The sequence below is a fragment of the Sparus aurata genome, chromosome 23 (genome assembly GCF_900880675.1).
Source record: "Sparus aurata chromosome 23, fSpaAur1.1, whole genome shotgun sequence".
Classification (NCBI taxonomy): Eukaryota; Metazoa; Chordata; class Actinopteri; order Spariformes; family Sparidae; genus Sparus; species Sparus aurata.
Window position 1 is genome coordinate 17934314 of NC_044209.1, and position 25485 is coordinate 17959798.

Consider the following 25485-nt stretch of genomic DNA (forward strand, 5'->3'; position numbering starts at 1 on the left):
AAATCAGTCAGTGAAAATGCTGAAAATTTCTTTCCCATAATGACACTGTGCACCTTTAAGATAAACCACAGTTGGAGGAATCATTCCAAAATGTTGCAATAGTTCCCTGTGGAACTACTATTTCAATCTTTCTCAGTAGTCCCTCTCTTATGAAAACTACCGTAACCCCTAATAAGGCTGGCTCTGAGACCATGACAAATATGGGGAAAACACACACACGAGGGATTAATACATTTCAAGTTAATCCATTTATTGCGTTATTTGTTTAACAAATGATCTGGCAGGAAAAATGCTGATAACAACTAAATTCAAAAGAGCGTGGCACCAGGGTAAGAGGGCGTCATGACATGACCAGGATGGGTCTGGTGTTGTGTAACCTCGAGGCAGTGGCCAGCTGCCTCAAATTCCTTGATGACCTCCAGACCAGCAACACTGAGAACAACAGGCAACACAACACAGCAGGCCCGAGCAGAGGCCCCGGGGCCGTCACACCTCCTGTCAGTGGTGGGGTGGAACGAAGTGCAATTACACAAGTACTATACTGAAGTAAAAAATTGAAGCAATAACTTTTAACTCTATCACATCTCAGAGGCAATCATGACCTTCTTACTCCCCTAAATTTGTCCTACAGCTTCAGATTAAGATCACAGTTTCTCTTAACCTCCATTTCCAGTGAAGACCTTGTTTTCTCTAACGTTTTTTCTGACACTGACTGGTTTAATATGAGTCTTTGACGGAAACAGCTACTGGACACGTTGGCGGCAGTAATAAACCGAAAGTTCCCGTGAATACATGGCTGTTGTTGGTTTAGTGTAACTGTCTTTGGGCTCTGTCACTTTATTGACCATTTATGTCAACATTGAATTACAAATATATGGGACTGATTCACGTTTTGACAATAACAGAATTCACGCGAAGTTAAAGGGAAAGAAAAGGTTCTGTTCTTCTGTAGAGCTAATTACCTTGGATTTATGTATCAGTCATCTCTCTGCAGTGTTTGTCTTCTGAGGAAATCAGCACTTCAACAAATTTTGGACGTCATACTGGGTACACTAGTCTACTTAATCCTACATCCTATTTGCAGTACAAATACAAGGGCTGAGGAATGGACTTTCCCACATTTGGTTTTTAGGTTTTAATTTTAGAGAGGGTTGAGAGGAAAGGCTGCAAACTTCATGACATACATATTTTTCAACCATATATTAATATAAGTACCTACCTCAGTTAACATGTAAACCCTTAATATACATTACTAAATTTTTGTTACTGTGTAAACCATTTATATAATGTATAAATTGTACCCTAAAATGAACACCATTAGTAAATCATGATAAGACACATTTATTAACTGTTAACTAACTGTTAGCATGTTAGTGTGTTAGCTAGCCTCCCGTCAGCTCCAGGGCCTGATAGTCCCCAGCCTAAGACTGTTGAAACCTCCAACGGACCCCAAGTTTCTTCTTTCTGGGGAACCTGCCTAGCCCACAAGGTGCCTCCCCCCAAAAAGCGAGGCCCCAAACCATATCCTCACTCCCTGACATCAGACTCACTAGTCAGTGTCTGCGGTCTGGCCAACATCTGCCAATGGTCCTCCATCAGTGGCACGGCCGACACCAGCCAGTGGCTCCCAGTCGGCAGCACAGCTAATTTTTCACAGATATCGCAATCATATTGTTATTGTAAAGTCTTTGGAGCATAAGAATAGACCACATTTATTGTTTTCATCCTTGTCAATTGACTTTTAGTTAATGCTGACTACTATGGCGACTAATGATAATTAATGTACTGAAAGGTGTTACTGAAAATGAAAGTGTAAAATACCAACACAATAATGAGGTAATATATAACTGCTGTCTCCTCTTGTCTGGCAAAATAAGGCTGATTTACTAATAGTGATGCGTTCAAATGCTCTTAACCTACCAAACAGATATAACACACTTTCGGTTTCAAGCAATATTAAAACACAAAGACTCATTAATGTACATTCCCCTGAAGCCTACCTTACCCTATTCTGACAGACATTAACAAAAGTGTTCCAGCGAAAAACAGGTTTTATCTAAATATTAGATTTAGATTTAGATTTGAGTACAGCTGTGGAGTACACACAGGTACTTCCTCAGAAGAAAAAAAAAAAAAACCTGATGTGGGAGCTGTGATGGTTTCAGACGCAGCGGATTGGCTGGGGGCGTAGCCATTATGACACATTTATGGCTTGTGAGAGCAGAGCTCGGCCTCTTTGAGCGCTTGTTCTTTAGAAACACGTGACCAGAGACTACCAGAGAATTTCTCCTGAGCGAGGCACCAAGCTTGCAGGCTTTTTATAGTGCTCCACTGAAGGTCAGACTGGTTTCAGCTGCCTGCCAGACCTGTGTTGGAGGTGCTACTGTCGTTCTTACTGAAATGCTTCTGAAAGGTTAGAGAGACTTCTCATTAAATACCTGATAAAATGTCTCATAACACTTCTAGAGTAGAGATCACTAACAGAAGCTTCAAACCACTCACTCACACTGAATTGTATTTTTTTTGCTAAATTTTACTGGAAGACAATCAAATAAAACACTCACTGTATGATATACAGCACAGAATCATGCACATTAATCTGCAATTCTTCAACTTGTTTACTGGTATAGCTCAGCAGTTTTAAAGCATCATGCTCTTATTTGGTATTATTACACACAAAAGGAGGATTCAGTACTCCCAGCTTCATCCTGCACCCACCTCCTTAAAGTGAATTCAACAAGAGAATCTGATTCATGAAGTTCTGTCCTGTGATTGTTTAGGTCTGAGTAATAATAACAGGACTTTTTAACAGCTCTTTTTGCTGGGGGCGGAGGATGTTTGATGTTCGATTTACAGGAGTGTAAATTCAGGACATTCAGTAGTTTAGCAGGAGTAGTTTAGCAGGGGTGATAATATGACTCTATGATGCTATTATTCGTCAAAATTCAACAAAACTGTCTTTCTTGAACAGTTTGTTGCATTTATAATCAATTTTATGATTTATATATATATATAAGACACCAACTTTTTATTCTTTATCGATGTTTTAGTCAAAAGATTACAAGTAAAACTATTCCTACCTGCAGCCCATCTGAATGAAATATATATATATGGACATTCAGAGCCCCATATATATGTGTGTGTGTGTGTGTGTATATATATATATATATATATATATATATATACATAGATATATACACACACATATGGGGCCCTGAATGTGCATTTCGAAAGGGAACATGTGGAGAAGAAAGAAATTATGCTCACAGAGTACAAATCACCTTGGAGACCCTTTATCTCTCTCTCAGCGGAGTGCTGTGGAAGCCGGTAGAGCTTGCTCCCGTAATTATGTTTGATGTGGAGGTTGTTGCAGATTCCCGTCCACCCTTCGGTTTAGCAGGTTGCCGCAAATGTGTGCTCCTGGGATCTGTACCTTTGCAGGGTTTGCAATAAGTGATTAATTAATAAGTCAATATGGGAACTATTATTAAAGGGGCACTATGTAACTCCGTGTTCTTGAACTGTAAGACCTCCAGACACAGACGTATTTTCTTTCAATATGGGACTGTAAAGCCCACTGCGGTAATGTGATTGTGATTTTGGGCCATAGAAATAAAACTGTTTCAGATTTTATCCGAAATACATGTTTGATTTTTGCACAAATGTCCGACACAGTGATGACAGCAGAGAGGTCACACTCCCTCTTGCAATATCTTGATAACAAGATCAAAAAATTGACGTAATCAGAATTTGGGAAGGGGTTACGTCCTCATTTCCTAATCACGCAACAACTGAGAACATCTCTGTGAACCGAAACATAAGTAATAAATGAAGCGTCAAGCTGATAAAAGAACATTTGTATATTTTGGAGCTGTTCCTGAGGCCAGAGGTCACTTCTCTAAACCCAAACACAACACAAGTGTTTATTTGCCTTCCAGATAAAATCAGTTCCTGTTAAATTTGAAGTTTGGGGAGCTTTATGATGATAAGATGATGATTTTTTTTTTTAAAAAAGGAAGAGGTCCTGCATGGAGTACAGGATGTGCCGTTTTGAAAATAATCCTAACAATGCTGCAGAATAAAAGCTGATGTAATTCATATTCAAAAAAAGGCCCTTCGTCTGGTTGTGGTGTAGTTTACTCTCTGTAGGCTGAAATCAAAAAGGCTGCGTGTGTAGGTGAGCAGACAGCACTTCAGACCTGGTTGTTGTTAAACTCGAGCACATGTTGCAGACAGTTGGCAGCACTTGGCTTGATTACTGCATGAGGTGAGATAAGGTGCAACGTGTGCGGTGAGTGCACCTTCTCTTTGAAATGCACATGTTGACATATTTTTTATGGTTTGTGTACAGGGCGGGGGTTGGTTTCTTAGAATTTGTACACTCGCCTGTCATGTTATAAGTAAACTGCTGCATCATTATGCATGTGCATGTGAGAGCATGTTGTGGCACGCCAACACCTACAGAGAACCCAGTGAGTCACTGCAGAACAAAAAATTATTTTACTACCGCTTCTCTGGAAGACTCTGTAGACACTTCTGGTGTATTTTGTCTGCAGCTCAGGAAGAATGACACATTGTTCTGCTCTCTTCTTCTAGGAAGCTAATCTTCAAGATGATCATAACTTTTAAAGCTCTTGATACAAACATATCAAGATGTGTTTGCAGTTAAAAAGTGCAGTTTCCTGTCTCGGGTTCGAGGCATAAGGTGAACAATTTGAGAGGAAAACATGAAAGAAAGGTGAACTCGCGCTGCTTACCAAACTTCATTTAAAAATCCACTGATTTAGTAGCATAGTATGTGGTGTGCATTTCACTGTTAGTCAACCAAAACCCCCAAACTCCCGCCTGTGGAAATAAAAGTTTGAGTCATCGAAGAGCAAATCACACACTCAAGATCTCATTTCATAGAAAAATAGTGCTCATTTATTATAAATTAATGAAATGTTCATACAAATATAAATAAGTGCAAAGTTGTATCAGTCTGCCTGCTTCGTCAAACTTCTCAAATTATCTTCAAGCATCCACAGCCTAAGGTTTGGCTGGCAAAGAGTACATCTTTATAAAAGACAGCACCAGAAAAAAAAAACAAAAAAAAACAAAACACAAGTCGTCTTCACTCATGTAAACTCATGAAAATACATTTGGACTCTTCTCCTCATCAGGAAAAGGCAGATACCATTATTTTAATACATTCATTTGCAGACAATGGCTAAGCCTGTCTGTGCCACAAAAACTACCACATCTCTTGGCGTTTGTCTCCTGTGACTGTTGTCTCAAGTAGGATTCAGTCGAAAGAACTGTTGTCTAGCTCAGGCAAGTTTGGCATTAACCCTTCCTCTTTCCACATTTTCTGCTCTGATCACATACGATTCAGATTTATTTGTTTTTTTTGTTGTTTTTTTAAGTTCAGCCCTTTTCTCGTGATATTTGGTGCTGAATATGCACCCAGAAGGCCATCAGTGTCTTTGTACTAGGACTAAGTTTTCCATTGTCTGTAATTTCCAGCGTACACTTGGTCAGAGGTCCCAGGATGCTGGACAGATGTTGCCCGCGATGATCATCCAGGGAGGCTGCTGCAGCCTCGCAGCACATTGGTTAGCAGCAGAGGGAACCTGTGTGTCATCAGACTGTAGACAGCTGACTGTACGCCTCACTTCAGCTTTCAGTAAGTCGTACGTCATAGCCAGACGTTATCTCTCTTTCATACCCCCAGATTAGATCAGTTCCCTCTTTATGTATTAGTCCTCAATTCTGTGACCTTAACAGGCCCTTTTTCTGTGAGAGAAACATCTCGTCAGTACACGTTAACTGCTCCTTTTTTATCTCTTGGCCCTGCTCGGCCGTTTCTCCTCAGCTGCACTGAAACCATCCAGTTTCTTTTCAAGTCTTTTTCTGCCCCTTCGAGAGCATCAAGTCCAACGCCTCTAGATAGGAGCGTCATACTGCTGGAGGAACTCCTTCAGAGGATGGGGAAGTTGGTCTCTTTTAGTGGAAATGTCCAAGTGTCCGTTAACCGTTTTCCTGCACAGGTGCTGCAAGGTTGACAAGCTGGCGGAGAGAGGTTTGATGAGCTCCAGAGGGATCTTCTCCCCACCAGAGTAAATGTAGTAGATACTCCCACTGCGAGTGTTCCCTTTGCTCTGAGACATGTAGTAATGCACCAGCTTGAGGACGCAGTCAAAGTGAGGAACAGACTGAACATTTTTAGGGTCCGTCTGCAGGAAAAAAGAGCTTGATTCACACTGGATGCGCAGGTTCTTGGTGCCTGACGCCGTCTTGACACTGAGGGCAAACAGGTGCCGGTTGTCGGAGCTGTCCCGGAGGAGGAACGTGCCGGTGGCTTCGGCCGCCAGCATGGCGTTGGCCTCCTTCCCGGTGATGGCGCCCCAGTAGAAGCCACTCTCCTGGAGCTTGTGCAGCGTGGCGAGGACCATCTGGTACTGCGTCTTGGAGGCAAAGGTCTTATAACGTTGAGGCAGCCGCATGTTGGAGTCCAAGATGCTGCTGCTCATTGCGTTGTCAAACTTGCTGTGAGTTACCATGGCCTGCTTTTCTCGGCAGCCTGGGGGAGCACTGGGCGCCGCACAGACGAGAGTAGAGGTGGTGGGGGTTAAACAGAGGTTCAGAGGGTTGTCGAGGAGGTCAGTGTGTGTTGAAAGGAAAAACCTGAAGAGAGAAGAGAAGGAGATTTTAATGCACAGTGAAAACTGAGATCTGTTTTATCCATATCTTAAACTCCTGCAGCTCTGTTGGAAACTAGTTTTCCAGATGTGGAATCTCTGTACATCATGGCTTCAAACTTCCCTAGAGAGCTTTTTTTTTTCTAGAAACAAAAAAGAAAAAAAAAAACATCCACCCAAATTCTTTGACTCCTCTCCACAGCTTCAGGGAAGTTGTGGGTTTAACAACTAAAGACTGCTTCCATTTAACTTCCAGCCGATTCGGGGAAACTTTTTTTGTGTAATCTGCCCTCGGGACTCACCTCCTCGGTCAGTTCCAGTAAGGACATTGTAATCCTGGTTGCGCAATTTACATACCAGGACTAAACCTCACTTATGTTACTCTAAAGACCCAGTAAACATTAGTCATCCACATTTAAACTAGGATAATAAGAATTTTGTGACAATAAAAAAAGAACAGATCCTCACCTTCAATGTTTCTCCAAACGTGCTCTTTTTTAAAAAAATAATCCAAGTAATAGGACAGATGATCACTGTTGCCAAGTAGTCTGTCAGTCTGTCTTTCAGGATGATACTTCTTTGGCAACAAACTTCAGACTTGTAAAGTAGTTTTCTCGGTGTGTGTGTGTGTAAGCAGCTGTGGCCTGTGTGCTGCTCTGTGCTGAGCTGTGAGTTACTAGTGAGGCAGTGAGGCAGAGGGTTTATAACTGCGAGCAGGCTCCGCCTCCCCCCTCCTTCCAGTAAAGCCTCTCTCTCTCGGCAGATTGACAGGAAGCACGTATTTATTTATTTTTTTTAAAGGGTTCCTGCTATGAGAAGTGCCCTCCCCCCGCTGTTCCTCCAAAATGAAGTCAAGGAGGAGTTCCTAGCAGTACTTATTTACATTTGGTAACCTAGTATCTCTTCATAAACACTTTTTAAATAATACACATTTTATTTTTTGAGGATTTAAGAACCATCTTATGCAAACAGGTTATGATGTTCGGTATACATATATACCTTTTTTGGTAAAAGTTCCCCCTTTTCGTGTGAGGTAATGATTCAGCGTATGTGTAGTCAGTTTCTGAGAAATTCAGACTAATGATGGCACGCATGCGGGGCAGCCGTTCCCCATAGAGGGCGCCAGATTTTAGGGAACTTCATAGGACATTATTAGCTGGTATCCAGGGGCAACGGTTGAGAAGTTTTCTATCTGTTTCCCCAGTAGTGTCAACGGGCACTTTATGATTGTTTTGAAGTTCCTTATTATGATCCCATAAGTCGAACATGACAGTAAATATCAGAATGTGTGCTTTTGTACTGGACCTTGATGGTGTTATTTACTGTGCACTCATTAGGCACTAAACATACTGTAACATGAACATAACTTCTCAGATTTTATAATTCATTTCCTGCTCCAAATTCTAAATGTAATCTGCTACCAAAAAATCCCTCCAACTACATTAGGTTAAAAAAAAGTACCATTTATAATTATAATAAGCATTTGATAAGTCACACCACAGTGAAACGTGGTTTTGACCACATAAAAGTGCAAACAGTGGGTTAGGTTGGTGTATAATACTGATACTGATAATGATACTTTCCGAAGAGAAGCTGTATTTGTTGTGAAATATTGTACATTCACCGGGATGGCACTCAGTAGAAAGCATACCTCCACCAAGGTCACAATCATATCAAATAAAGTATATTCAAATATCACATCCAATTGTTCTCACTCAGAGATACCAGCCACCTAAACAGGCCTGATTTTGTCATTATGATCCATGCATAATTCTGAGAAAATTACGAAAATGCTGAAAAGACGCCCTGTCTCGCAATGTTAAAGGAAGTGAGAAAAAAAAATCCCGGAACCGCACCCGAGGTTAATTGGATCTGTTCTGGGCTGAGATCTCTTCTCCGTCCGACTTTTGTGGAAATCCGTTTTTATGTAATCCTGTTTACAAACCAACAAACAACAGGGCACAAGTGAAAACATTTCAACACAGGACAGACACTTAACACACGCCTCTTTATAAGCTTTATCGAATATAGTGAATATAATCATCAAATCGGCAGAAGAAGTCACTGTTTCATTGAGAACATTTTAAAGTAAAATAATTTTAATTAAAGTTTATAGGGGCTCTATGTCGCAATTTACATGTAACGTGACTCGACATCTCTCTCAGTTGCCTCTACAATGCTGTGGATTTCTTTTGTTAAGGACTCAGTTCAATTTTCTGTCCACAGTCCAAATGCTTTGTCTCAGTACCTCCTGCAACAGTAGCTAACAATTGTTTAGAAAAGGAGTCCGCTAACATAAATTAACCAATGACTTCCAGCATGACACAGATGTTCCACAGAGCTCCCTTAAAAAGTACAATTACTCAGCTTTTTTGTGGCACAATCATATTTCTCCATTGCTGATTCGACACCATCTAGTGAAAAAAACATATATGTAATTTCCTTTGTATTGTGGCAGCCCTAACTCTCCTCCTGACCTTATCATCAGTTCTCAATCATTAGATCATTTTCATGTCGCCATCAGATTGTTTGAAGGAAGCGTGACTTCAGATCCTCATGTAAAAACCTAATCTTAAGCAACATGCGTGTGACTGGCGCAGTGCTCATACCATCCACATCAGCTCCCTCCCTGCTGACTCAGCCGTGAGCACCACCAGCCTCGGGTGGTTATAGATGGTGTCATGTCAGGTTTCCTTTAAACAACGTCGACTGATTAGGAGAGAAAACCAAAAAAACAGATGCTTTGAAACTTCTCAGAAACGGATCCAAAGTATCTGTTTTGTTGTTTTAACCAAAACTCGGCTCAGAGCTGCCTGGACAGCAGGGTGCGAACCGACGCCACAGAGCCTGATGGGCTCTGGTAAAAGCCAGCTGTGTCCACAGAGGTGAGTCAGGTGTTGTCTGAATCAGACCACCGGCAGGATAAAGGGGTGGGGAATCACAAGGATGGCCTCGTAACGGTCTGCTTGTTTCCAGAAAATCTATTGTGTCATCATGAGGCATGTAGTTAGCATCCAAAGTCTCCCCAGGGATCATGATGAGAGTCAATGGAGGCGAAAGGGAGAAGAAGTTGGCTGGAGCTGCGAGCGAGAAACCCCCCACATCTCCATAGAAACCACTATGCACATCATGACAGCATGCTGACTTGGCTTATTACGACGTTTACAGTAATGTTCTATGTCAGCTACTCTTTTGAGTGAAATGGAGGCAAGGAGGAACCTGGAAGACATCAGGACTTTGGAAAAGACAAAAAAGAAAGCAAAATAAACAAAGCAGACAGCGTGGACTTAAGGTCAACCTTCAGATGGATGATGAACCAACTGACCTGGAGCTAAAGAAGCTGGTGCTGTAACGCACTGTGGGACGTCAGCCAATTGTCTGAGGCTCAGGGTGTGAGGCTTGGCAATGACAGATTTGGCTCCGTAGGCTACGCATGTGTGTCTTTCATCTCTTGTGCAGAATCTAAAAAGAGAACCAAACACACCCCTTTAATCCGTGTTTTCTTGTGTTTCTAAATGTGTATCCAGGCTCAAGTGGGCATGACGCAAAAAGCAATTTCAATTCACACGCAAAGTCGATGAATCTAGTGGATGAGACGAAGCCTCGGTCTCAACCGCTGTTTAGTGGAAAAGGCAGCTGTTTAGGTTTTCCCACACTGACTCAGAAAATTTACTCAAGCTCATGGTTCCCGTAAACCCCGCTGGATGTGAGGGGGGAAAGTGGACCTCTCGACTGGAAAGCAGAAAAATGTTATTCGACAAAATATTTTGGAGCAGCGCGGTCAAACAGGGGGGATAGGGAGATCTTTTAAAAGCCCTGCAGGTTTTGCCAGTTTTGTGAAATTATTTCTGGTGTTGGCAACTATAAAGGAGCGGCTCATTGTTTGGACAGCTGAATACAGTGAGGCCTGAAAACAGGCTGAATCAGCAGCACCAGCACATGTTTTGTATTGATTATCCTCTGCCGTTAAAGTTAAAGAATCATGTAAGATTTGGCCAGCCATCTAAATCATATTTCAAACCAGTGAATCCGCTAACTGCTGCTAATCGTAGCTGCTGTTAGCTGGTTAGCTCGGTTAGCCTTGCATCTAGCAGTCCAGGCTAGGCCCTCGGAGCACAAGGGGAGTGTTGGAGTTTACACCTTTGGAACAGTGCTAACTTCAGTTGATACAAAAAAGATAAATCATGATGGCTATTTTTTTAACTTAATTTTGATAATTCTAGTTGATTTTTAAAAGTTTTCAGCAAAAGAATAGAAATTTTAATCTGACAACACTAAATTACACTATCATTAACAAATGGTACATTAACAGTGCATTCAACTTTTTGCCTTATAAACAATTCATTAAGCAGCTCTAAAGGTTTATTACCATCAGTTTCAACTTAACAATAGACAATGACATAATAAATGGTTAATTAACCATCTGTTTGTTTAAAGTTACACTATGTAACTTGTCGGAGGTCCCACCAAACAAATGGGGGGCATCGTATCACCAATGGAGCTACTAACTGCTGCTCATTAATACTCTTTCCTGTAGCTATCTATGTTTGTAGCTACTTGCTGTGGTTAACCAGTTGTCTCAGTTAGCCATGCAGCTAGTGGCCCAAAGCTGACAGACTCCACAGACTGGGAGCTTAGAGCAATGGGGTAATTTAGGTGTTACATCGCAGGCAACAAAAGTGGGCTGAGTATCCTCCATCTTTGATAAAAGGTCAAAACTGATATTTCTTTGTTAATTTTTTTAATGTTTTAAATTAAGATTATTAAAAAGATATAACATATTGAACCGTTAAGTGAGAACAAAGTAACTTTAAAAGACTTTAACTTTGTTTATTTTCGGGGGACCCTGCCACCTTTAAAAATAGATTTTTCTGAGTTTTTTTATTATCATAACTCAGATTTTGAATTGCAAAGTGCCCCTTTAATAATTGTTCTAACGTGTTGCTTCAAATCTTTGTTTCCTTTAAATTCCATCTCTCTGATGCCTCTTACATGATACAGCTTGATTTAAGGGTTGTGAGATGCAAACCAACCGTGTGATTCAAATCTGATGAATTACCGTGTAACTGTCACTGATTATTTGAGATACGCTGGAAGGTTCCTGGCAGATCAGTCAATCTGATTCCTGTTAGCTCTGTTTCATTACCATGTGCAGTGCAGTAGATTCACTTCCTGCCTCTACCTGCATGTCTCCCTTGTTTTAATGTCACCATTTTTCCGCTGCAGATTGTTGCCATTTGTAACTGGGTTACTGTAAAACTTCCTTGTTGGTTGAGCAGGACCACTTCTGTGTGATTACCAACCCTCCAGTATGGTTTCCTGGTAACTGTCTCTCTCTCTCTCACACACACGCCCTCTTTCTCTCTCTTTCTCTCTCTCTCTCTCTCTCTTTCTGTGTTGCTGTCAATGTCGCTCTTTGTGTGATACTTCTGAATTATGGGAAGTGTCAAGTGTGACCACCACAGATGAGAAGTAACTACAGTACAAGCCACAAAAACCCAAAGTCGCAACACTGTTTTTCACAATCCATTCTTTAAGACATAGTCACAAACTCAAAATATGTCCTCTTGGTGCTGGTAGAACAGGAATTTATGTATCTTGCGTTGATGACAATCATTCTAGAGAATCTTTCATGTGGAGTGCTGGGAATTAACCACAGAACATTGTATTCATGAGTGATTGTGAAACTCTAGCACAGAGCAATACTGTAAAATTTACAGGGAAGAACACTTTGTTATTATTCATTCTTGTTAACCCAGAAGTGGGAAGTGAGCACACCTTGTACACACTGTTGTTCTTGGATTCTAAATACCACTGAAATTAAATTGTTCTTGACTAGCATCCCCCAATCAGCAAAAAGAACATTTATGAGGTCAGACAGTGATGTTGGATAAGAAGGTCAAGCTTGCAATCTGTGTTCTCTTTCATTAAAGATTTGTTCAGTGGGGTTGAGGTCATGAGTCTGTGCGGGACAGTTGAGTTCCTCTAAGTCATGCCCCATCCGGTGGAGCCCGATGGGACCTTATTTTCGGAAAAAAGTATTGTACAGTACACAATGGGGAGGAACAAATAATTGTTTGATCCCACTTGAATTGTGCCATGAACTACACATGTGATGTTTGTCGTTCAAAAGATAATTTTTTGAGTCAAGAAAGTTAATATTTTTAGAATAACGTATTTCAGAGTCTTTTATTTCACAAGTTCTATGACAAACTGCGACTTTATTGATTTGGAGAACTACCTTTTAAATTCACAAACATCATATGGCAAACCGGAATGGGCGTGGCTGCGTAGCCGACCGAGTAGGCTAATTTCCGGTTTAGCACCTGGCTAGCTTGAACAGGTATTAAATTATTAAGTCAAGCGGCTCTTCGAGACATTCTTAATTTTATTTGACTTAATGGCTCGAATTGTGAAAGTCCAATGAGTCATTTTGCGTGAACTGTGACGGTCAAGAAAAATGAATCCACTTTTTTACAGTCGCTTCTTTCACAATGTTAACTTATGGAAGTACATACGTTTGGGCCACAGTGCATCACGTGACGTTGTTATTACCCAATTTGGACACTGTGCCCCCTGATCTTATGCCCAAAGTACCATTTCGTCAAAGCGATTTAATTTTTTTTTTCTCTGCCCATGGCCTTTATGAAGAAGAACAAAATATCAAATATCAATTAAAGTTATTTAGTTTTAAACAGATAAATAAATACATGACCTGGCAGCTGTCAGTTTACGTCAAATGACGTCCTTACAGCCTTGATGTGCCTCACTGAGACGTAGCTGCTAATCATGAGGAACTTCATTACATGACAGGTGTCATTTGACGGGAGAACTTCATCTGTTGCAGGTAAGTGTTTGCAGCGGTGTTATGTGGTCGTTGTTTGGTGTGTTTACAAGACGAAAGTGAACATGCTGCATGCACCTTTCTGTTTATTAGACGTGCAGTTCTTGTACGTACCAATACAAGCAGCCGTTAGCCACTAGCTAATGATTAGCAGCTAGCCACTAGCTAATAATTGGCAGCTAGCCGATAGCTAACGGCACAGTCCTGCTGCTTGGGGGAAAAGAATGAGCAGGTTTCTGTGTAGCTCTGTTTTTATAGTGGGTGAATTGTAGTAACTTTTTAATTTTTTACTTTTAATCCAACTTGGACTATTTAGGTTAGGGGTTCCCAACCACTGGATCGTGGACTGGTATGGGGTCATGAGTCGTTAAGCACCGGTCCGCTAAAAAACCCAATAGAAGGTAAGGAACATAAGTATTTGCTATTTACTATTTATGTAGGCGACTACACTGTTTCACAATTTGTTTTCCTGGAAATGCCATCTTTTTGAATTACATATCATGAGGCAAATTATTTCCATTTAACATTGAAATGTTCAAGAAACAGATTTTATTCACGCCAAAGGTTAAATATCACAATACTGGGACTGTAAGAAGAAAGGCCAACAGACAGTGAGTGAGAGTAATGAAGACACTAAGCAGACTAAAGCTAAATTCCACCGAAATTATGACGATAAGTACTTAAGATTCGCTTGTAGGGCGAATTGGGATGCAAATGTTACAAATCGTTGAAAGTTGGGGAATCCCAATCCCTTCCAATCAAAAGTCCTCCATAGTGTTGTTATGTCTTTTCCACTTTTTTTCTTTTGGCCTTCATGGCTTTATTGATTGGATCAGTTTAGTTTGTGACAGGAAACGGGATGAGAGAGAGAGGGGGAGTGACACGTAGCAAAGGGCCCCAGGCCGGGAGTCAAACGCGGGGCCGCTGCAGCGAGGACAAAGCCTCTCTACTAACTGAGCTAAACGTCATTTGGCTTCTTAATAGAGGAAAGCATTACATGTGAGAGAATAATGAATAGGCCTACAATTTTGAAGAAATCTAAAAGCATGCAATGTCAAACCAAATTCGTATTTTAAATTCTTCTGGTTGCATCAGGTGGGTGTTTTTTATTTGCTTTTTTTTTCGTTGTTGTTGTAAGATTCAATGTAGTATTCTTCTTCCATATAGATCGCTATAATTCAACGGCTTGTACATTATAATCTTGGCATCCGATGACTGTGTCATGTCCAAGTCCCTGAGGACTTTACTACCTATTGTAATTTCTTAATGCTTGTTTAAGGAGATTTCATTGCTATGTGCAAGAAAAATAATGACCCACATAAAAGCTCAAACAAAAGTTGACTTTGCAAATGACCCGAAAAATTACCTCAAGTCGACCAAATGCCTCCATACTTTTAAACAAGATACAGGTGTTTCTCTTTATGTCAATAAGCCGATTACTACTAGTAATACTACTTAAACATGGATAGTTGGCACTTGATGACCTGAAAAGATGTGAAAGTTGGCAGTTTAACAAACTGGGCACATGCAGCATGCTGAGCATGCTTTCTTGCATATCACACACACAGGATTCTATTTATAGCTGCAAGTGTCGTCAGTGTCGCAGCTGCCTTCTGGGAAGAGGTAAAAGCAGAACAGAGCTATTAACTTGTTCCTTTCACACCCTCAAAATTGTACACAATTATCTTTGACAACTATTCTTGTATTACGTATCAAACAAATGCATAGATCGGCAGTTCACTTAGGTAAAAGTTACAACACACTATAAAAGTCTGCTTTAAAAAAAAAAGAGTCAAAGTTCAGTTAAGTCAAAGTATATAGGTATCAAAAACACTTCTGGTACAGATCCAGCAATTCCATGGCAAGTAGGTGGTACCAAGCAACAGGAAGAAGGCTAGCGAGGAGCCTGAGATAAACATCCGGGAATTAGTTATCAGCAAACGGGCACGCCAAGAGAGAGTGTCCCGCAAAATGATCAGGGCGATGGAAAAACAAATGTACTCCACCGTGAGTGACAGCAGAGATGAGGAGTTTGCTACGAGTGCTGGTCGGCTGAATCGTTTCCTCCGCCGCAACAACTCCACTTGCAGAAGACTACTATTGCCCAGCAGGATGCCGGAGAATTCACCGAGAAGCTGGCGAAGTTTGTGACATTTTCATCCCGGATTTTTTAGAGGAAGGAAATTAAGCGCCTGTCCCAGATTGCCGCCTGGTCCCAAATAAACGCCTGGTCTGTTAAGTGATTGAAACAAATAAACGCCCCAGCTATTATTTATTTTCCCTTCAGTGTGAGAGACACTATTGTGACCGCGGTGAAAACGTTTTATAAAAAATATAAAAGAAAAAAAAATCAACATCTTTGTTATAACTTGGGCGATCTGTGCACTATGGATTTAGTTCGGGAAATTCCGAGACCGCGATAAAACATTAACGTTAGCTCAGAGTTCACTCATCTGGGACTAGAAAATCTTTTCTGTTGCTAGGCCGTTACTAAGGGTTGGATTATTTGCTGGAGTGGTAAACTACGTTCCATTACACATATGAGTCAACTGACGTGACTGATTTTGTTTCAGTTATTAGTCAGACCCCATGTGTGTCTATGGAAATGCGACTCACACTCGCAAAAACCTTTAAAATTTGAGAGCAAATTGTCCATCAACATGGACATATTTTGATTATACATTTTATTTTTGTTGGTATTAGTTGCATAATCGCAATATTACTTAAATTAAATTTAATAAGGAATTACATTTAAAAGGGGACATTAGCCACTTTAGTCTTGATTATGAAGTTGTATTAGTCAGTAATTTAGCAATTAATGGTGCCTAGCATAAAAACATTGAAAAAGGACATTCAGGAAATGCTGTCAAAGTTTAACTGATCTGCTGAAAGTATAGACATTTATGAAAATGTAAATGGTGATAAAAGCTACCTAAATTTACTGGCCTGCAGAAGTTGGGCACAAACTAGTTGAAAGTTTCCTGCAAAAGTATGAAAAAAATTATCAGCCATTTATAAACTGCTAACTGTAAAATAGCAGAATATTGTTATAATCATTATTATTATTATCATCATCATCATTATTATTATTATCATTATTATTATTATTATTATTATTATTATTATCATTAACCAATATTGGGGTAATTTTTGTACTTTAGGTGATACTTTAAGTTAAGTTTAAGTTATTGTTTTTTTTAAATGTGACTTACCACTTACATAACCTATAAAATGGTGTGTTACCAAAATCACTTCAATGATCAGAAATCACTCAGTCATTAGCATTGATGTTTTAATAGGGAAGCAGTGTTTTTAAATTTGTGTCTTGTCAAGGTGGAGCTAATTTTAGATTCTCAACAAATGTTGGATTCTCTAATCTGTATATGTTATGAGCAGATCAAATGTTCCGTGACAAATATCTGAAAAACAAAAATGGAAGTACTCCAAATAGAAGCAATTTCAAAATGTGTCCATCTTTTCACAACAGCTGTGAACTTCTCTTTAACAGTAAGTTATTACATTGCCGAGAATGCTTTCAGAATAAATTATTAGATTCCTGTTTTTATGACGTACTTTCTGGCATAGTTTGACGTTGGCGCTGCCAGAAAATGAGCTGGCACGGCTCCAGTGTTTACATAGCACCACACTGTGTCCCACTGACAGGGCCAGTTCAGCTCGCCTCAAGGTTAACGAGAGGAGGGGGAGGAAGAGACATGGAAAGCCATTAGTATGAGGGCTGTGATAAACGTGTTCATTATCCAGAGTCAATTTCTGTTTTTTTTGTTTTGTTTTCCTCGCATAAGTCAGTGAGACAATAGTAGGAATGCTTAGTGCTGTCGCGATAAGTTGCAACATGAAGTGGGTCAGTTGCCAACATGTTAGCCTTGTGACAGTTAGCTGAGAGCTCGGGGTTATTATTGAGACACACATCATAGGACTAATTCCTGAGAGGCCCCCACTGGAATTTCAAAACCTTTTCTTTCCAAATCACATATTACTGACACAATGTGGTCGTGACAATTTTGACATTTAGCGCTAACTTGTGAAAATGGATACAGGAAATGCTAACTGGGAGTGTGTGATTCGGTCAGTTGGATTGCACAGTCATGGTGTTAAGGAAGAAGTTAAAGAAAGAAGCGAATGTCACAAACGTCATCACCCAATGTGTCATTATTTTCCACCGTAAACCACGTTGTTCCAGATGTGGTTACTAACCACATGGCTTCAAACATTGACTGGAAAGTTAAAGTTCAAATAGTGTTGTTTAAATGTTAAAAAGATGGAAAACAGAAATGAAAAATAGTTTGACCTTAAATTTGACCTTAACTTAACAGCCTCAAAACCATTTAATATAACACTTGCTTGTATTGAGAATGGTGCCTCTAATCGTCACCTTGTCAACATGTCTGCCAACCACCATTAAGTTCACATTCATGCGTGTTATTGACCTACATATCATATTGACACTTCTACAAAAGGTGTCGTGCCCTGTTCACATTACATGTTTATGACCTCTCTGTAATGATGGGAGGTGGATGAGACAATGGGGGAGTTACAGTTGAGGAGGCTGCAAAGCGTGTGTTTCAATATTTCACAGTGTGACACCACAGGTTATTTTTAAGGTGACCCCAAAACATCTCTTGTCACAACATTAAATATAAAGATTAACCTTAAGATACTTAAAGTTGCAACATAAAGGTATATCAAGTTTCAACTTATCTGTGGTAGGCAAAAACATACATTTCCAACATTCAGTGTGGCGATTGGTTTGGTTCTTGCACTGTGTAGCTTTGGTGAGTGGATACAATCTCCAGCAAGAATTGCATTTAGCTTCATACCGTCAATTAGTGTATGTCTGTAAAGTTATATTTTATGGAGAACTGATTTCTAGTTTTCCTGCTGATGATCCCAGCTGCTCTGCCAAAGTTACTCCCGTTGATTTGAAGAGTTTTCTGATGGACAGATAGCTTTATTTGTCGCTAAGGTTATCGTTAATCTCTGCTAACCGTTGCTTTCATTAGCTAGTTAGCACAGATAGCTGTTGCTGCCTCGTCGATATTGGATCTTTGAGCAGCTGGAAAGTGTAGAAGTTCAGCTGCCTCTACAGACATCATGGCTGTATTTGCAAATTAACCATATGGGGGTAAGAGTGGTATCAATTGTCTGCACTCAGCAAGAAAGCGACTAAGCGTGTTTCCCAAAATGTTAAGCTCCTCTTTTAATGTATTTTACAATGTGTGAGTCATGTGCAAACAAGAGGGCAAAATAATTAACACCCTGAAGGAAACCATCACGTGCAGGCTTACAATCTGCACCACTTTGATCCCTGTACTTTCCGACTGGAATGAATATGTGAGGTCATACCACCATGATGGTAGGAGCTGCATCTGGAGAATTCACATCTGCCACGTTCCCCCCTGAAATGGCCATTGTCAAAGATCATGATCAACTGCTGCCTTGAACATTCAGATTGCATCATGGCAGAATATGATTGATCTGACGCTACCCGCCTATCTCGGCCCGCCTGCCACTGCCGCCACCATCCGTTTATCAGTATCAAATGCTTGAAGACGGAGGGAGCCAGTGACATAATCGGGATCTTCAAAATGGACTTTGATTCCCACAAACCCCAGAAATAGCTGGCTGATGTCATTGGGTAGATGGTAATAAATCTGTCTACACTATAACAGCAGCTTGGCTGGGAGATGCTGTTAACTGAGAACACCTTGTTTATATTGTAAATATGTGTTGTCAGTGCACAGAGCAACCTCGCGCAGGTGCATGCACACAGTATTCACATGCAAATAGAACAATGATATGCTGGTTATCATCCACTATACACTCATGAACACATGCAAACAGACATGCACACTTCCTCTACAGCACAATCGTGGTAACTCGATCCTGAGCTGTGCCAGTAAGCCTGACATTTCCGGATGGATTCAGTGTGTACGTGCAGCGTTCACACACCAGTTTTGTGGTTACCGTCCTGATAAGAGTGCTGATAGAGTTCTGAGATATGTGTCAGGCAGAGGATGGGGACATTTCATGGTATGGGAGAGGATTTACATGGAAGATGTCCTGTAATGCTAGTGGAGTGAGATCTTGCAAGTTTTACTCTTCATAACCTTCACTGTGTGACTCAGTCACAGATGTTTGAGGGTACTACCCAGGATGCGTCAGTCACCCAGAGGAAAGCTTTGATCCTAGCTGTTCCCTCAATCAGTAAACGGCTCCACGTGTGTGTATGACTGGGCCCTCCATGACCTCGCACGACATGTCTTCATGGCAGACACAATGAAGTCATATCAGGGGAATACAAACTGACTCCGAGCCAGTGGGGGTGTTGAATAGAGCCTATTGTTGCTGCAGCAGGTGTGTTCCTGTTCAGAGTTCTGCAGGAGTGATTTACAGGAGGCGCTCTTTCATCTCCTCAGCCATCATCTGTGACTGTTTTCTGCCTTTCCCCCTTTGTTCTCTTTATTTTAGAGAACAAAGATGGTTATCAAAAATCGCAGTGTGCAAGCAAACAAATGAGATAATAACATTAATTCTCAGTACCAGTAATATAATACAACCAAAAATAAATAGGACAACAAAAGAAAATGAATGAGAAGATGAGGCATGCCAGCATCCAGTATAAATCTCTGAGATCAAAGGAGACACATTATGCTCATTTTCAGGTTCGTAAGTTATTTTGGGTTACCACCAAACTAGATGTACATGCTTTAGTGCTCAGAGAACACATCAGTTTTCTCATACTGTTCAGTGCTGATGCTCGGTATTTCCCCTATTCCCCTTTAGCTCCTATCGTTTCAAGACTTTGCAGAAAAAATCATTGGATTGATTAGAAAACATTCTTCCTCATGTGCTGTGCATAACAAAAACACCAATTTTCCAGTAGAACTACAAAGTTACACATATTACCCAAGAAGCTGAAGAGAAACACAGAAGGCACTGCTTAAATAAATCAAGTTGACAACAAAAGGCCTTAAATGAGACCTCATTGTCTAAGAGGAATTTTTGTCCAGGCTTTTTTCCACCATTAATTTTCACCCAACTGTTCCAGTGTTTTTCTGATTTATGACTGCAGCTGCATCATCGATCAGCAGCATCACAGCTCTCTTGTCTTTGCTCCATCCAGTTTTATCCTCTCAAGATGTGAAACTCCTACACTTTGAGGTTTGTGACCTCTGCAAACACCAACTCAGTGTCCCACAGAGGCCCTAACAGAGGGAGCTCCTGCCTCCACAACCTCTCCTACATATTTCAGATTTGTATTCTGATTGCACGCTTCACACGGTGGAGCGCAACGGGACTCTTTCGACTTCGATGCTCCAGCTTTTCATTACTTTCCAAGAAGAACAAAGGCATTAATCACAGCGTGTTACAGTAAGCTAGGCCTCTCTCTTTTCTGAAGGCATTTCCTTTCGTCCCCCTGTTGCTGGGCACTCCCTGTAGACAGGAAATTCTTCTGGAGTCACTCCAAACCATGGCGTCCTTTTCCCTCTTTTTTTTCCCCGTTTTTTCGCAGGAAATCTTGGAATCCTGGTACATTCTGTCCCCACCTTCAACCTGCATGTAAACAAACAATCTGCCACTTCCAGAAATCCTGCCAGCTTATCTGGCTAAGATATCTACAGGGCTGCATGCCCGTAATTATCACTGTAAGCCATGAAATAAGCTGCAGTCAACATAGATAATGGATATGACATGAGATAGACTGCAAAGACACCACACGGGAAAAAATTTGCTTCTTTTCACAAACTTGAGTTTCCCAGAATGAGAGCCACCCACAGTTCAGTGAATGTGCAGAAAAATAAATCCCACAATACCATTTTCCCGCTGGGACAAACAACCGTCTGTCTTGTTCACATGGTTATTCTGAAGGCCCTGCATCAGCAAGTTCACTACCCAAAACATTGCACACAAGAAAATCTTTCTTCCCAGTAAATCTAATTGATGTGGCACTCAGACGGCGTCTCCCTCTCAACTCGATTCCGTTCAGTCAAATTCGATTCCTTGAACTGATTACATTCAGGAACAAATACTTGTCTTTAAAGTTATGGTGGCTGGCGCGTTTCTCAGTTGAATTCCAGTAACTGCAGTTAGTTCCCTGTTTATATGATTAAAATATGTCCTATCAGCTAGAGATGACGGTTTACCGTTTGTAACTGGGTCGTAAAAGGTGAGGGCGCACCTGTTTTAATGGCATGGATTGTTGTGTGATTGAGCCTATTTGATTATACACCCTGTGTTATCTAATGCACTGCTCAATATAGGTCACTATGTTACCTGCGAGGGGAACCTTCATTAACTTACATATGAGCAGGAAGAACTGTAGCAGTTATGGAAAGAAGCACCAAGGAAAAAAAGCTTTTGATATAAGGGGATATTATGAGTGTCTCAGTTCAAACACAGGACTAAAGTTTACTTAAATATAGAAATGCAAACAGCAGCTGACTATGGAAGACCGAAACTATCCATCCATCTATCTATCTATCTATCTATCTATCTATCTATCTATCTATCTATCTATCTATCTATCTATCTATCTATCTATCTATCTATTATCTATCTATCTATCTATCTATCTATCTAGTTTTAAGAATACATTTATATTGTATATTTGTATTCAGTTTACTGAATTGTTTATACACAAATAAATTAATATGTGAATAAGTAAGTGTATACATTTAGAAATTAATATATAACATTGTAAAACAAATGTGAAATTTGTCACATTTTAAACATTACATTTTATTCCAGCCTTATTTTTGTCACATTTCATGGAGTATTTCTTATTTACTGAAAGCGTAACTGCCAAGTTTTCAGATTCAGTCCTGTCATCTTAAGTACAAATTAAACTGATGCTTTGGATATTCATTTTCTGTTTTGCTCCAGCTAGTTTAAATCAGATGTTTTGCGGGCAATTTTTAAACTTGCAAAACGGCATGTTTCTGGGGAAATACTAAATCATATATCCCACATCCCGGCAGTATTTTACTCTCTGTAGCGCTGAACACAAGCCAAACTTTTACCACTTTTTTACTATCGCTGTTGTAACCTCACTCTCACTGAGCTTGATGATGTGATATACTGTAAACATGGTGTATTAATGGTTATATGAGTGTGTGTCAGGCGGAGAACGAGATAGGGAGATGGGGAAGGGGAGGGAGACACTTTGTTGTGGCTGCTTTATAACTCCCTTTCTCAGAAATCCTGCCCCGAGGATAAATGCAGTGTCCTTCTGCAGAGCAGGAGATTCCTAAAGTGATTTGTGCAGGATTTATTCTTCCAGTAAGCAATATCAAGTCTGTCAACAGAGCACCTAAGGTGTACCTGCACCTAAAGCACGAGATCTAAGAGATTTTTCGTATAAGCTTCTTAAGTTTGAGCTGCACTTGGCTCCAGCCTGCCTGTGTCGGATGTCTTTGAATTTACGTAAAGAAGATAGTGGTGTTAGATCTGATGGCATGCTTTCCATGAACAACCTTTGACAGCTCATCTTCTCGTTCTTGCCGAAAAAAACGCGATGTTGCACATTATTGAAAGCAGATGTCAGCTTCAAAACACCAAACTTATGCAACAATTAAAACCAAAACTGCAACCTGGCCAAAATGTTGGCAGGTAAGATTTCTGTAAACCATTGATACATTCACATTTGTAGGCGTCCATGTACCATAGGGACCTTTCTACAAAACTTGTTCATATTGCGTTGATTTGATGATATGATTTGACAGTGACCACTATTCACTGGGTTTAGACATTTGTAAGTGTGACACCACTAGATATTTTTAAGGAGACCGTGGGACACAAGAAGAAAAAAGATGTTTTTGATGACAAGTCGGGACATCTCCAGCTGTGTTGTTTGCAACAAAACGGAGTGTTTTAACGAGACCTCAACACATCCAGCTGTGTTAGTGCCGACCAAACCAGGTATTTTAAGCCAAAATATGATACTGGTTTCTAACCATAACCAAGCGTAAACCCAACCAGACCTTGAGGCGTTGCTATTGTCAAAACCGAAAAATAAGTATGTGCACACACATCCAATCCAAAAGAGGCCAGGTGTCGAGTGGAAAGCAAAACAAAGGGGGTAAAAACAAACGCTAGCACACTGCAAAGCTCCGATATCTACTTATTTAATGCACCAAAGTTTTGACCAACACTGCTCTTCATTTGACTAAAGTGATGCTTTATCTTATGTAAACATGAGAACAAGTCACATAAACAAAATCTTACAATCTGATCGCTAAAAAAATGCTTCATTTTCTCATGAAGAGCAATGGTGCTTGAAATGTCACTGCTTCGGTTCATTAAACAAGTGGCTGTTGGAGTCCTGCAGAAGCGTAAAGTTGCAGCTTAAAGAAACGTGAAGTTGCAACGTGAGGAGAAGTAGAGTTGAATGTGAGGAAACATCATGTTGAAGCGTATCCATGGTTTGCAAAAGATGTACATTGCCAACATTTATTGCTGCGACTGGTTTGAAACCTGCTAAAGCAAGTTCTGTGCAGCTGTGAACTGGTTAGCGAGAGAATACCCACCAGTCTTGCATTTATGTCTGCACGCCTGTCTGTGTGTAAAATTCTTTCGCCTGCATGAGCCCCGCACAAGAAAGGGCCCTTCTCATGCCAGCTGAGGTCAGGTCCGGACACCGTGGGGTGCACCCTTCTCCCACCGCGGTGGGCTGAGAGGCAGGGGGGAGGCCTCCAGCACTTCTGGGAAACAGTCTGGGCCTAATTGGAGCCCGACCGGTCTCACATGTCTCCACTTACTGGAGGAGACGGAGGATCCCACTGCCCGGCCTATGAGAGCTGCTAAAGGCACAGGCCTTTCCCACTTCATTAGCATAACCACAGAGAAGAGAATTCACCGAGCAGCCTTATGACAGCATGAGTGAGTGGTGTGGTCTGTTGCAGTGCAGCGAGGTCACTCTATTTAGTTTTTCAAAAGAATATTTAACCTAAATAAATCCCTCTCTGTACAGTCTGTCCTTTCTGTACAGTGCAGCCTCCTCCTCCAGTTGTTCCCGCTTAACTCATTCTTGTTAACCTCCCCTCCTACTGTATCGCATTCCCCTTCTCATGCACACAAACCTCACAGAAGAGACACACCAGTGCTCTGTCTTTTCATGTGTCTGCTGTGAGAAATACGAGAAGTGAAGAACAGCGCAGATGGTGAAAAACAAAGACTTCCCTGCTGCTGCTGCTGCTGCTGCTGCTGCACCACCACCAAAACACATTCTCAAACTTTTTTTTTTTCTCAGCTTCTCTCTCTCTCTCTCTCTCTCTCTCTCTCTCTCGTCATGGCAACGTGCCTCTCATTTCCCATCAGTCATGGTCACCTCCTTGGCCCTGCTCTGTAATTCTCCAAAAAACGTCATAACAGCGCTGGTGCAAAATATTGTTTGACTGCAGATGTGCGAAAAAAAAAATGATTACGAGCAATGTACCATCACTTCGTGTTTTCAACATCACTTTGTGTTTTCAACAAAGTACACAGATGCACAGCAGGAATCTTATTTTGCAAATGCACATCTGGAACAAATTCGCTGATAATTTGTGTGCAGGAGGAAATATACAAATAAGCACCTTTTCATTTAGCCTTGAATTTTTATATCGTTTGGTTTTGCAGAAAACAAACTGATTTCAATCTTTCTCCGATCAAAGGGCTTTAGAAAGCTGCTTTTTTTCGCCTTCTGCTGATGAGATAAACACGTCTCAACTTGAATGAACTCAGGTATTCAGAGGCCTCTAAAGACCAACATAGAGCTGCTGTAGGTTTTACTTAATCTCTGTACTTACTATGCCTGCTACAATGTATGTCAGTACAATTTAGCTTTTACTGTGAATGTTCATCCGGGACTTGTTGTACTAGAGGTTCTTTTGTAGCTCTCCTCTGTCACGGTTAAGATGCTGTAAAGCAGAGCAGTGTTTTTCTGCAGGTTTGTGCAGACCG

The 25485-nt window shown here is 40.7% G+C and overlaps 1 protein-coding gene and 1 long non-coding RNA gene across 2 annotated transcripts; both read right to left on the reverse strand.

Annotated features, from left to right (window-relative positions):
- Positions 1–4900: 4900 nt before the first annotated feature.
- On the reverse strand, positions 4901–7364 carry socs3a (suppressor of cytokine signaling 3a). Its single transcript, XM_030409004.1, has 2 exons — positions 7149–7364; positions 4901–6666 (listed from the first exon to the last, which is right to left on the reverse strand). Exon 2 carries the CDS (start codon positions 6540–6542, stop codon positions 5925–5927), a length of 618 nt encoding a protein of 205 aa, XP_030264864.1. The 5' UTR covers positions 6543–6666; positions 7149–7364; the 3' UTR covers positions 4901–5924.
- A 1352-nt stretch (positions 7365–8716) lies between these two features.
- On the reverse strand, positions 8717–10060 carry LOC115576062 (uncharacterized). Its single transcript, XR_003982763.1, has 3 exons — positions 10006–10060; positions 9290–9915; positions 8717–9094 (listed from the first exon to the last, which is right to left on the reverse strand). It is a non-coding gene; the product is annotated as an uncharacterized LOC115576062 (long non-coding RNA).
- Between the last annotated feature and the right edge of the window lie 15425 nt (positions 10061–25485).